Genomic DNA, 12,826 nt, shown 5'->3' on the forward strand with positions numbered 1-12,826 from the left:
ACAGTTCACGTGCCACGCCCCTGAGTTTAAGTCGTGTTGCTGAAGCCTTGAGGTTAGGTCTGCTGTTCATACCAGGCAATCAAAGCCAGCCAAAGAGAAAAAATAATTCATACACGTATTACATAAAGCAAGTTTCTTTGTACAATGCAAATGACTTTCCGTAGTTCATGAGTAATTTCCAAAGCAGCTGGATAGGGCCTTGAGAATTAATTGCTGTATATTACACTGCCCATAATACAAGATGCCTCCGTTGAAGTCCATCTAGAACTCCGCACAGGAACTATAGAGTCCACTTAAGCACCTAGAATCGATATGATCTCTCTCTTTTCTCGCCCCGCTTTTCCTCGTCTCTCTTCTGTCGCTTCCTGCTTTCTTGCGCTATCATATCACTCAAATCCTCCTCAAAGGCCCAGGCCCCCTTCTCCTCCTTCTTCTGGGCGTCGAATTTGCGTTTGAGTTCCTCCTTACTAATACCGTCTTCAGTCTGTAGCGAGTCGGGGTCAAGTGCAACATCCACATCTCCAGGCTTCTTTCTCTTCCTGCTATCGTCTTCCTGCCCCAGAACTGGTAGTCGTGATTCCTGAGTAGCTCCCACATCGTAAGCCCTCTCACCACCAAAGAAACCTTCTGCACGAATTTGTCTCTCGGGAATGACGGTGTAGGCGGATCTGGGGTGAGTTGACTCTTCCGTCTCGGTACCTCTCTTTTGCTTCCGCAGATCGAAGTCCCCACCAACACTCATGTCGCCGGGATATTCCGATGGAACTGCAGACGCAAGTCCACCTGGAGTCTCCAAGCCGCTGGGTGTCTGGAGACCTGCCCCAACATCCTCCTCATCTTCCTCCTCTTCCTCCTCGTCACTTTCTTCCTCCTCGGACTCATCCTCTGGAGCCTGTAGCTCGCCCCATAGAGTTCTCTCGACAGGCTCGCCTGCTTGGTTGTTGACCTGAGGTTGTAAAACGCCAAAAATGTCTCCCCCAAAAAGTGGCCGATTAAACTCGTCAACAGGGGGCTTTCCATATCCACCTGGGTGGAAACCCCAAGCGCCACCTGGAGGTGGTGGGGCATTTAAGCCTGGAATCTTGAGGGAAGGATATGACGGGGGTGGTCCAAAGCGCTGTTGATTGATCAACCATGGTGGCGGAGCTCCAGGTGGGATATTGAGGGCTTCTTTCAACTCGTCGCTGAGTTCACCGGGACGCAGATGCTTCAAGTTTGTCTCGTATTCCTTACCCTCATAGTAGACCTCGCCAAACCGCGTCAACTCGGGCTTGGTTTGAAACCGGAAGAAGGCTTCATACAACTTTTGATAATCGATATCTAACTTGCCCATTTTCGGTTGAACTCTCTCCCTCTGCTTCTGCTTTAAACTGGCTTGGTCTTGTTTTTCCAACACCGCATCCCGCATCTCTGCGATTCCAGTTTCTTGTATAAACTTAGGGAGCGCAAACGGGGGCTTTTCCACACCACGCTTCGAGGATAGATATTCACGCTTTAATGACCAATGAGTTGGTACTGGGACAGCGTTGCGGTATGACTTGATGTGAACAAGTAATCGAGGGTCCGATGCCGAGGTGTCGGTCCATTCCACAAGTTCTGGCTTGTTCACAAGCGCCTTCAGTTCTGCCACGGATAGCTTGTCCCGCTCTTTACGCTTCTTTTTCGATAACTTTGGCTCCTTATTTGCCTCTTCGTCCTCGTCTGGTATCTCGTCATCGTCGTCGTAGAAAACTTCGCCCTTGTCCCCAGCCTTTGCATCATTTACAGCCTCATCTTCTTCGTTAGTGCCAAACCGCTCCAGGATCTCCTTGTACATCGCATAATTTGGATCATCTTCACTGATTTCAAGTCTCGTGATGTCTCCATGGAGTGACTCCGTCTCCTGCTTTGACTCTGTTATAGCTGGAGTAGAGTTGGGTTCTGGCTCAGCCTTCGGTTCCGATTCATTTGGTTCCGACTTTATGTCCGGCTGCGCCTCTGATTCAGGGGCGGGTGTAGTCTATAGAGCCATTAGAATCCATGCACATGTCCGAACGGAAGATTTAATTCTCACCTGGGTCTTTTTCTGCTCCTTCTTCTTCGCGCGCCTCATCTGGTTTTTGGTCATCTTCGGCGCCATCTTGACGGCAGAAGGCATGCGCGCGAGCGCAACCCTTTCTATTAATAACGAGACCCGTTATGCCTCTAGCTGCCCAATGCAATGTCTGCGGAGGTAGCCTGGCTGGGATGGCGAAGTGGATGTGGATGGTTATGAAGTGGTCGTGGTCTGGATCAATTCACGCGAGGCTTGAACATGAAGCATGGAATTTTGAGACTACGGATACGAGTGAGGCCTCGTACTCGTACTTGCCACATACGGGCACGAACTATTCCAAGAGTGGTTAGCTCTGACGGCGCGGAATAACTACATGGCCGACTCTACATAACATATGTCTAGTTGCCTCGCCTGTCAGGCTCCAACTCGATTACTCTGCAACCTCCAACCGCGACTATAAATCACGACAACTCAATCTCAGCATATCAGATATCTAGCCACAAACATCACATCGGTTATCATTTCCGGGTGTTTAGTCCTGCCGCGCCGCTATGTACCTTCGTATCTGTCTGCTGACTATCCAGTAGCTGGATTTCTGCCACGTAATCACGGTTGTTCTCAGTTTCTCCGTGTTGACGAAGTAGTTCAGCCTGAAGGCAGTGGGAGTGAGTGACTTGCTTCCAAGGAGAAGCATACGGAGGCGGCTCAATTACCGCGCCTTTCAATACTTATTATTAAAATCCCAAGCATCTAGAATCGTCTTAGTACTGTTTGTTTTCTCTACCGAAACAAAACCCCACATCCACTTCGGCGGTATCTTGCCTAAATCATGAGCGTCCTATCCGGGAGGAAAACAACGACTTCTATGTTGTAATGCTGCTTGTTGTTTCTCGCCACCATTACCCCAGTTTGTTCCCCGCATTGTTTATATTGCAACCAAAGGCGGCGTTTGCTGGGACTCGGAAACAGTACCACCTTGTAGCATGGTAACCATCGCTGCCTTAACCCCTTTTATTTTGGCTACGCGGAAGTCCGCCTTAATGGTAGCGCAGTCCACTGATCGTACCTTCTTGGCTATAAGATCTGGCCAAGTAAAGCCAACAATTTCATAATTCTGATCCAGCATGCCAAGCCCTACGGAGATACTTTCCGCTATAATCCTTCCAGGATGGGTGGGTCGGATGTCATTCCATGTCCAGGATAGATCCAAGTATAACTAAGGCGAAAGCCACTCAGCTGCGGTTGAATAGGACTCTATTTTTCAATCCCTACATTTCTCGCGATGGCTTCACCTAGGAATATGCTGTTGGCGGCCCTGACCAAAGCACTTGTTTTATCTGGCCTCTGTGTTGGCTATCCCAGCCTTCTGAACGGCCTTCATGAGCGACTGATCAATGCCAGGGACATAGCACCGTCTTATGATTACATTGTCGTCGGTGGGGGGCAGAGCGGTCTTGTGATTGGAAGTCGATTGAGCGAGGATACAAGCAGTAAGCTCCAATGATGTGCATTCTAGTCCATGAAGTCGCCACTGATGTTCATTTTATTAGGTACTGTGTTGGTTGTGGAGTATGGATATCTTGACAATAATCCCAGCGTCCTTGAACCGTCAAGCGCGGTCCAATATCCTTCAGGAGACTTATACAATCTCACGTCGATCGCGAATCAAGGAGTCTACGCTGCCGCTGTAGTTGGCGGCGGTTCTACCATCAATGGGATGATGTTCAATCGCGGAGCTGCAGAAGATTATGACAATTGGGAAGCTCTCAATAACCCCGGATGGGGATGGGACGGAATTCTTCCATATTTCAAGAAGGTTAGTTGAGCTGCCCATTTCCAAACTAGGCTCCAAGTCCCACTGATTACCCTTTTGCGTAGTCCACAACATTTACGCCTCCTGATGAAGCAGTGGCCAAAGACTTCAATATCACCTGGGACATTGACGCAGCTTGGGGAACTGATGGCCCGATCCATGCAAGTTACCCCAGCTTTTACTGGCCAGGCGCAAGTATGTCTTCATGCACTATCCTACATCCTCTTTTGACCCTCTAACCTTTTGCAGAGATCCAACTACAGGCCTTCAAAGATATCGGCATTCCATATTTGAATGAAGGTGCTGCTGGCGAAGGTTCCGGTGTATACTGGAACCCAGATGCTATGACCGCAGACAAGCGACAGCGTTCATATGCCAGAACTGGCTACTATGACCCCGCTACTTCAAGAACCAATTTCAATCTTTTGACCGGATACCGAGTAAATGAAGTTGAATTCGACTCTAATCTTCACGCCACTGGTGTGACCTTGCAAGTCAGAGGAGGTGCCAACGGTGAGGGTGTCACCACCGTCAAGGCCAATAAAGAAATCATCCTCTGCGCAGGGTGGCTACACACACCACAGGTTCTGCAACGCAGTGGTGTCGGACCAAAGGCTATCCTTGACGCGGCTCAAGTTCCGGTACTAGTCGATTTGCCAGGTGTAGGAGCCAATTTCCAAGACCATGCTGTTGCTCAGATGTCATACCAATGTGAGTAAACACAAGGCCCCAAACGGATGCTATAGAAAGGGTGGGGGGAAGATACCTTTAATTCACGCAGCTACATCTATGCCAATTGCATAGCTAAATTTTCTCAAGCGCCCACTCCATCCACTTAGCTCGAAAGAAGATATGAATAGCTAATATTTTGGATATATAGATACGACTGATGTCAACCCTAATCCTCGAGGTGTGCGTACGAACCAAACTTTCCAGCAATGGTCCAACGAGCAATGGCTGGACAGGAAAGGCCCTCGTTCTATCGGCGTCGGGAACACACTTGCATGTGTTGGACTTCCCCATGTCGACCCGACAGGCTACCAAGCGATTGTAGCTAAAATCAAAGCTCAAACAGCGGAATATCTGCCTGAAATCTACACAGATGTGACCAAAAAGGGATGGCTAGCTCAGCGCGATATCCTAGCCAAGAATTTTGCTGGGAATAAGAGCGGTGTCATTGAGATCCCATTCTCGGGACAGGGCAACGCCGCAATGTCCTTGGAGAAGCCCCTAAGCCGTGGAAGCGTTACCTTGCAGCCAGGTGACAAATATGCCGAGCCTGCTCTAGACTACCACTTGCTAGCCAATCCCGCCGATGTTGATATCATGGTTTCCGTCTTCAAGTTCGCTCGCACATGGTATGCGGCACAAACGGAACTTACCCCGCAAGAACAATCACCAGGCGCCAGCGTCACCACAGATGAAGCTCTTGCTAAAGCTATCCAGCAGGGGATGGGCCCCAGTACTGCTCATGGTTGCTGCACGGCGGCGATGATGCCGAGAGATATCGGTGGAGTTGTGGCGTCCGATCTCACTGTTTATGGTGTGACGGGATTGAGTGTTGGTGATATTTCTATGATGCCGTTGATTCCTGCTACCCACACATGTTCAACCGTATATGCCCTTGCTGAGAAGGTAAGCGCTCCGTTTCTGTGGCCGAGATAGGCATGTTAGAGTTTTGGACTAACCAGTTTTTAAATACAGGCCGCAGATTTGATCAAGGCCAGACATAAGTGAGAGACTTAGGTGCTTAGGGGACAAAAGAACACCCAGGGCCTAGACTGAGATGCAAACCACCTGACATTTTTTGTATATAAATTACATAACATACAATTAACCTTTCTTTACTCCCGTGTGCAATCGTAAAACTCATAATACCACAGTTGTATCAGAGATGATCACAGCCATATCAAGAGATCACACCCGTGCTGATAAATAGATTTATCTAGTGTAACTAACAAATGCCCAAGTAAAAATGAAGGATCAATCGATAGCAAGGAATTTAAGGCGGATGTGGCGGAGATCAATCCTAGTAGATTCTTCAACAAAAAAACTACCGTGGTCCGTACGGAGGTTCGGATGAGCTGGTTCCGTCTGCGAAGGGGGGGTTTAAAGCTGTGGTCCACGGGCTTTCTTGTGATATATGGCTACACACCGGCGGGAGCAAATAAATACTGAACCCTTGGAATGCAAAATTTGTAGTGAATAGATAGCACTATACCTCGCACTGCGAATTGCCATTACCTCAACCCCCTTTACTTCAGCAGAAATGGAGGACGGGACAATGAGAAGCGAGATATCGCTGTCTCAGGGGTTCGAAGTGGGACTTCAATTAAGCTTAATCTCACCCCACATACTCCGTAACATCACCTTCGAAGATCAAGATCGCTCCAACATCAGCTCATGTTGGATCTCATCCCGAGTCTAGGCCATATCTCCCGAGTCTAGGTTATATCTCCCGAGTCTGTCTCTTTGCATTACAAGACGCACATTACTATGCCAATATGCCAGTGATGCACCTTCCTTTCGCCCTCATATCCCCTTAGCCCGGCCCGGATCAAACTTGGCTCCTGGGGCCCTTTTTGATGGGACTAGAAGCCCCTGGGCCGATTATATGGGTCTTCACCAGCCCAGACGAGGATGAAGATATCTCGTGTTTTCGCTTATATGGATATCGTGTCTACCTCCAAAACATTGCCCCCCACGCTTCGTTCATGACCGGGATATGGCTTAGTGGTCAAGGTCTCATGAAGGTTCATCTAACAAGTCACGACTAGGGAAAATATCACACTCGAAGAGCCTGTCGACATTGCTGGTTTGTTTACAGTTACATGTGTTCGGGCATTCGCACAACCGTGTTATTCCCATGTTATTTTAGTCGAAGGGTGTTACATAAGGATCATTCTCTGTTTATGCAGTTGAATTTGGTATCGTACGTCTAGAGTGTACAAGCCTATGTCAGTTCAAGCATATCCACTATTGGACCTCGCTTTTCTTTTTGAGACAAGCCGAATATATTTCCTCCGATGGCTAAACAGCTTTGGCCATGTAAATAGCCAGGATAAGAAATTCCCTGGTAGTGTGGGGTCTACGTCTCTGCCCCACAACGATGAAATAAATGCCGAGTAAGTGTTTATCTTCGGTAGAAGTGTACTTGTTGAAGTATACTCTGCTCAGCCGGGCTTAACTTATTAGCATATGTTGAAGTGTCACAAACGGGTCTCAAAATGCGTCGATCGACGATTGCAATGCCATATTCAGGATGAATCAAATCACCAACTTGAACGATTCAAGAATCTCTGGAACGCAGCCGCGATGCCAATACCCGAGTTTATTGCCAAGGACTATCATCTGATATCCATATATATACAAGCGTTTCACCCTCCGTATAAACATTTCAAGCTCAAAACTGCTCTTGAAATGAAATTCCGTTGTTTCCTAGGTATCTTCTGGTCAATTGTCGGTGTTGATGCAGGGGTAGTAGAAAAACAGACACATGAGGGCTCAATAGCAGTATTGAACGGCTAAGCGTACCAGTGCAAGTGCTACGAAGGATATTCATGCTACCCTGTAGCATCAAATTAGACTACCCTGAGCACTACAATTAAGGGGACCTTGCTTCGTGTTGCCCAACCCGGAGCTGCTTGCTTCAAGATATTCAACGTTTTGGGGGCAAGCCAGTCTACCTATGATGAAGCTTCATGCAGTGCGGCATAGCAGAACTAGCAGTCAGCGCAATGGCAAAAACCAACAAATCTCAGGTGTCCTTAAATCAAGGCTTACTGGGAGGCTCGGAGCAGTTCCAACCAGCCCGTGAGCCCCAATTGGTCTGCATGGGATAGATTAGACAATAGTACCTGGACCGCGCGAATGGCCAAGATGCTACATGACGCCTCGGATCGCTCCCCGAGTATACCATGATGGCGAGAGCAGAGCACATTGAAGCAGGGGTAAAATTTGCTGCCTCGCACAATATCAGGCCAGTTATCAGGAATACTAGACATGATTGAGGTCGACTAGTTACGGCTCCTCAGCTATCAATACGCATAGTTTCAACTACGTAACCTAGATAAAATCGTGTGTACTAGTCGAGGGAATTGGACAAGAGGAGCTGTGACAGTCGGCTCCGGAATTTAATATTCGTAAGGTTGAGCTTAGAAACCGATTGTTGTCGGAGAGTGTGAAGTATGTGACACAGTAATTTTTCCGCACCTTCTACTAACAGAAACTCAAGACTGTGAGGTTAGCAGGCGGATTGCATAGTCTCTTGTTATGGCATTTGGGATGGCACGCCGGGGATTCCTCATCATACTCCAGAGATTGAGCTAGGATGTACTTCACGCAGGGGCTGACCAAGCTCCTCTTTCGATATAGTTACCGCTGCTGGAGACTTTATGACTGCTAACGTGGACACGAATCCGGATTTTTTCTGGGCGCTTGAAGGAGCCGAACCTTTGAGTTTCGGCGTTGTGGTTGAAGTTACTATAAAGGCATTTTCAGAAATTTCCCTGCGCCGGTAAGTCTCCATCTAATTCTTGCATAGAACTAAGCTAACCCCTGAAGGAACTTCACTATGCATCAATGCCTACGACGCTAATCTCTCCTGGAAAGGACTCGGTGGTTTCTATAACTTGGCTAATCACTTCGCTGATAACGGACTATATATGTGGTACTCGCCGGGCGCAGTCCAGTCATCTATGGGACTAGCTATGTATGTCCCTCTCTTTAACAATAATTATGACTAGGTCCTTTCTAGCAATCACCAGGTCATGGGGCCACTCTTCAATAAACTCACAGCGGACAAGGTCCCTTACCAAGCCAAAACCACCGCCTATCCTACATGTTACTAGCCGTATGAAGGCCTCTTCGCTGGCGACAGTGCAGGCACCTTAGCCTTCAACAGTGGTCGCCTCTTCACACGCCATAATATAACTTTAAATGGCAACAAGATTGTGATTAATATCAAAACCGCCATCACTGCTCCTAGTGGAGGTGGCGTCACTGGTACTGGTGGTCATGTGGTCAACCCTGGCGTGGCTGTTCTTGTATCAGATATGGCTGTTGATCCCACTCGGAGGCAAGCTGCTGATTCCACAATTATCATTGACGGCATTGCCAAACAATCTAACAAATACACAATTCGCTACGGGTGACAGGCTTACTAATATAGTTACGAAAGCGCCTAGAGATGCGAGTCCGAATGGGGCAGCTTCTGTTAATGAAGCAATGCTCGCCATAGTTTTCTTCGTTTGCATTGTTATTTCCTTTCAGTTTGTGGGCATGAGGAAGTTTGCCTCGGTCTTCTCTATTCGATTACAGGCCGATATTAACAGGCCAAATCGGCAAGGTACCTTCTGGGAAAGCAATTGCCCCGATTGCTGATCTTCCGCTCGAAACTAGATCTGGATAGAATTTTCTCTGCGAAAGCTACTCCGGGCACCGAGAGCTGGGAAGTTCTTTCAAACACAAAGCTGTGCAAGAAGGTCGATTAGCCCTGAAAGGCAGAGCAAAATTATAGGATACCCTAACCTGGAGTTCAAAATATAACAGCCCTAAGTGAAGAAGATGATGGCAAAAGCAAAGTCATCATTTTGGGGGCGGCCGCGTGGGGGGAGTAGTATGCGTCAAGCTTTACCTCTCCATCGGGATTCTACAGCCACGTTTCTTGAACTCGTCACATGTCTTTCTAAATCTTAGAATATGTTATTATTTTAATTTTTGTCGCACTTCGAACCCCCACACATTTGTCATTTATTTTACCTTCCATTACAAACGATATCTTTGCCGAATGTTATGCCATACCTCGTTCCTTTTTTGCTGCGACCCGATATGTCTCCTGAATTCCAAATTACGACCCTGAGAATACATTTATTGCATTTTCGTCATGTAAATATGTGCTTTAATGAGCCTGGAGAATGACGAGTCAGCCATGGTACCTGTTAAGGATCCGATAAATCACCTTGGTGGTAGCTATTTGAGCACTAGCCTCTCGCAGGGGATTAATTATGTCTATATCTTAAACAGGTATCAGTTAGGAAGCTTTTGATACTTAGTGCAGCTCAACTTACTAGCGATTATGGATTATGTTGGTAAGGAGAAGCAAGTTTCGTGCCAGACAAATTAATCCTCCAAATCGACGGATCATCTAACTAAATTACATCCCACAATGGAGATACAGGGAGGTGGTATTCCTTGTAGCGTCCATCTCAACCAAAAGTCGTCACTGATATATATGAGAAGACCGCCCGAAATGCAGATGTCTAGAGTAATATATTGAGAAAGATTCATTAATATTCCCGTGTGTACCCCCACTGTGGCTGTCAGCTAACTCTGTTTATGGGGATGCTAAACCCGAGATAGCAACCCACATTATTAGAAGCTGGAGAAAAACATGGTTGGTCAGGACTGGAGACTCCTGAATAGTTTATATTATAAGGTGCAACTCGAGGTTCTGGGTCTTCGAACGAGGTCTGCCGTGAGTCTGGATGAGGGTCGGCCTGGTAATTGGAATATGAGCCACAGTAGCTGGCCGCGCTACCCTCGGTGGCACATCCAGGAGACGTCAGACTCTCTTGATATAAGTTGGCCTCCTTATCTCCCCAAGGGATGGCCCCCGGGCCTGATTTTTCAAAGTTAGCATTGCTCAGATACGCATAGTCAGGGGAGAGATTACTTGGGTGGTAAGTAGTAGGATCTGAATAATTGGATGGCGGTAAGGCGTTATGCACAGTAGGAATATGGACGGAACTCTGGCATCTCCTCATATCAAGTCTGGTAGCACCTCCCCTTTTGCAACAGCAATTCTCAAGTTGAGCTTCAAGTTCTTGAACTCGTTTCGACGCGGAGTTTTTTGCCTCTTCAAGTTCTTGCATCCGTTGTTGCTGTTTGAGCTTTTCTTCTCTCTTGCTATTTCGATCGCGCTCTCTTTTCCTCTGCCGTTGAGCTTCGGTAAGTACCCTTGGGCCATTGGCTGCATTCCAAACTCCAGGTTGCGCTCTTGAAGAAGACATTTTTTTAAGATTATTTTAATAAATGGGATAATATTAAGAGAGATCAGTTTGATGTTGGGGGGCATCAAAAAGTGGACCTTTCATTTTAATCCTCCTCTTTTTAAACTTTGGCAGGTTGGGGTCTGAACAATTTTGGAACCCCTCCTCCACTTCCAACAAAAGGAATCCTGGTATTTTACCCCGACACCTTCTTGCATCTCCTGCAAGCCAATTTTTTTAAGGCTACAGGGGGCAGCTTATGGCGCGAGTGCGTCAGATTCCTGGGGAAGTAAGGCAGTCATGTGGATATTCAGACCCGCACTGACATTTAGCAACGTCCGTGTGGTAATCCTTTATAGGAATTACTGTAAGCATAGCCTAAAATTTGTAAAACCCCTCCTTAACATGTTGTTTTATTGCTCCATACGAATTCAAACACTTTTCAAGTGATAATTAGAACACTAAGGTAACATATACTACGCTAATTAGGTCTTAATATTTATTATTAGCCGTGATCTTTCCTCTTGCTGTATTTACATCCGTGTCTTTGCCTATGTAATGCTCTGTCAAATGAAATAGCCCTGCACTTCCAAGAGTACTTGGAATTGTTTACGGTGTTGATAGTGTTGATGGTGCCCATTAACAACCACGTATAATATAGTTTAAGTTCTGTCTCTAGCAAGTCCTACGGGGACTTAACATTGTTATCCTCTGTAACCCGGACGGGTCTAGAACAATTTTGTCCCATCTGGCAGCACCTCGGCCAAAATCATCAATCGCTCGAGAATTAGGTCAATCGGATTTTTTGGGTGTCGATGTAGCCTATTTAGTCGGTGGAATTGCGGCACAGCTGCACAGTGCGAAGCACTTCAATTTCACATAACGGCCCGAAACCTTTCTTGTAGAAGTTGTAGTCCCCAGCAATGGATCAACGATAGTCAATGGGAGGACGTCGAGTACGAGCTCTCTATCACGAGCATTCGACAACCTATCAATTTATTGCAAGGATATTGTTGCAGTTGCGAGACCTAAAATGGGATTGACCCTCATCCTTCGTTTACTGTTTCCGTGCATAGCGTATATCAGATGTGCCTCGTATATGAAGACCTATCACGCTTTCCAAATTCCAAACTCCAATAGGGCAACGCAACAGGTCATACCGTATATGATGTATCTACTACTAGCTGATAAAACATCATCACAGTAGTTTCTACCTTGTGCTCGGGGCAGCGGACAGCAGGCAGCTCGATCGCCAAGGTGGGGGCCACTCGTAAGTCCCCAAGCTTCAACGAGCAGCATGCATCTCGGATGACTGTTCTTGATGTTCCGAGCACGCTACCATGTATACATCCACGGCCTCGGATCGGATCGGATGCGACCTTATTAATGATGTACCACCACCCCTATGGCACTAGCAAGCATGGAACACGTCCACCTTCTACTCACGTCTTTGAGCAAGAATATGGATTCATTCTTTTCCATTGAGAGTATTGTGGTCGCCATACTGACCCCATATTTCCGAATTTCTATGCCGCAGCCTCAGCGGTTTTCTAACTTCCAGATTGGGAGATTTATGTTAGAACTTGGGGTTTGAGTTCGTTTGACTTTGCACGTCTATCTGAATATCATGTCATACCTTTTAATTGGCGAGTATTTCAGTCCTGAAGCAGTGAAAACTATCCGTTTCTATTGACGCGGGGAGGCCGTCCCCCGGAGTCCCATCAGAGCGCTCCGAGAACTCCTACTACATCTTCCTGATTCTGCTATTTGCTATCTAGTGTTGCCTATGCGTGATTTAACCTTGGTTCCATGTGGGCGATCAGACGATTGGAATTCGTAATCAGAGCAAGTATATCGGATAATGGGTAACCGCTCGCAAGTCACAAGTCAACTACCGACTCTCTTAAATGAGGGGTTTTAACTACGTCGCTTTCTTCCTGCTTTCTATAAATATCCACCGACTCGTAAGAATATTTCTATGCTGCTGCC

The 12,826-nt window shown here is 47.0% G+C and overlaps 4 protein-coding genes across 4 annotated transcripts; 2 read left to right on the forward strand and 2 right to left on the reverse strand.

Annotated features, from left to right (window-relative positions):
* Window positions 1-301: 301 nt before the first annotated feature.
* On the reverse strand, window positions 302-2,119 carry BP5553_08333 (Splicing factor 3b; the record flags this gene model as incomplete). The annotated part of the gene is made up of 2 exons (XM_032016956.1): window positions 302-1,999; window positions 2,054-2,119. 2 exons carry the CDS (start codon window positions 2,117-2,119, stop codon window positions 302-304), a joined length of 1,764 nt encoding a protein of 587 aa, XP_031867247.1.
* Window positions 2,120-3,317: 1,198 nt separating this feature from the next.
* Window positions 3,318-5,585, forward strand: BP5553_08334 (uncharacterized protein; the record flags this gene model as incomplete). Its single annotated transcript, XM_032016957.1, has 6 exons — window positions 3,318-3,525; window positions 3,586-3,851; window positions 3,914-4,043; window positions 4,098-4,559; window positions 4,729-5,483; window positions 5,553-5,585. The coding sequence occupies 6 exons, from the start codon at window positions 3,318-3,320 to the stop codon at window positions 5,583-5,585; spliced, it is 1,854 nt and encodes a 617-aa protein (XP_031867248.1).
* A 2,000-nt stretch (window positions 5,586-7,585) lies between these two features.
* Window positions 7,586-9,001, forward strand: BP5553_08335 (uncharacterized protein; the record flags this gene model as incomplete). Its single annotated transcript, XM_032016958.1, has 5 exons — window positions 7,586-7,661; window positions 8,223-8,364; window positions 8,392-8,559; window positions 8,605-8,653; window positions 8,699-9,001. The coding sequence occupies 5 exons, from the start codon at window positions 7,586-7,588 to the stop codon at window positions 8,999-9,001; spliced, it is 738 nt and encodes a 245-aa protein (XP_031867249.1).
* Window positions 9,002-10,168: 1,167 nt separating this feature from the next.
* Window positions 10,169-10,858, reverse strand: BP5553_08336 (uncharacterized protein; the record flags this gene model as incomplete). The annotated part of the gene is made up of 1 exon (XM_032016959.1): window positions 10,169-10,858. One exon carries the CDS (start codon window positions 10,856-10,858, stop codon window positions 10,169-10,171), a length of 690 nt encoding a protein of 229 aa, XP_031867250.1.
* Window positions 10,859-12,826: the final 1,968 nt, after the last annotated feature.

This window comes from Venustampulla echinocandica, assembly GCF_003357145.1.
Source record: "Venustampulla echinocandica strain BP 5553 chromosome Unknown scaffold_7, whole genome shotgun sequence".
Lineage (NCBI taxonomy): Eukaryota > Fungi > Ascomycota > Leotiomycetes > Helotiales > Pleuroascaceae > Venustampulla > Venustampulla echinocandica.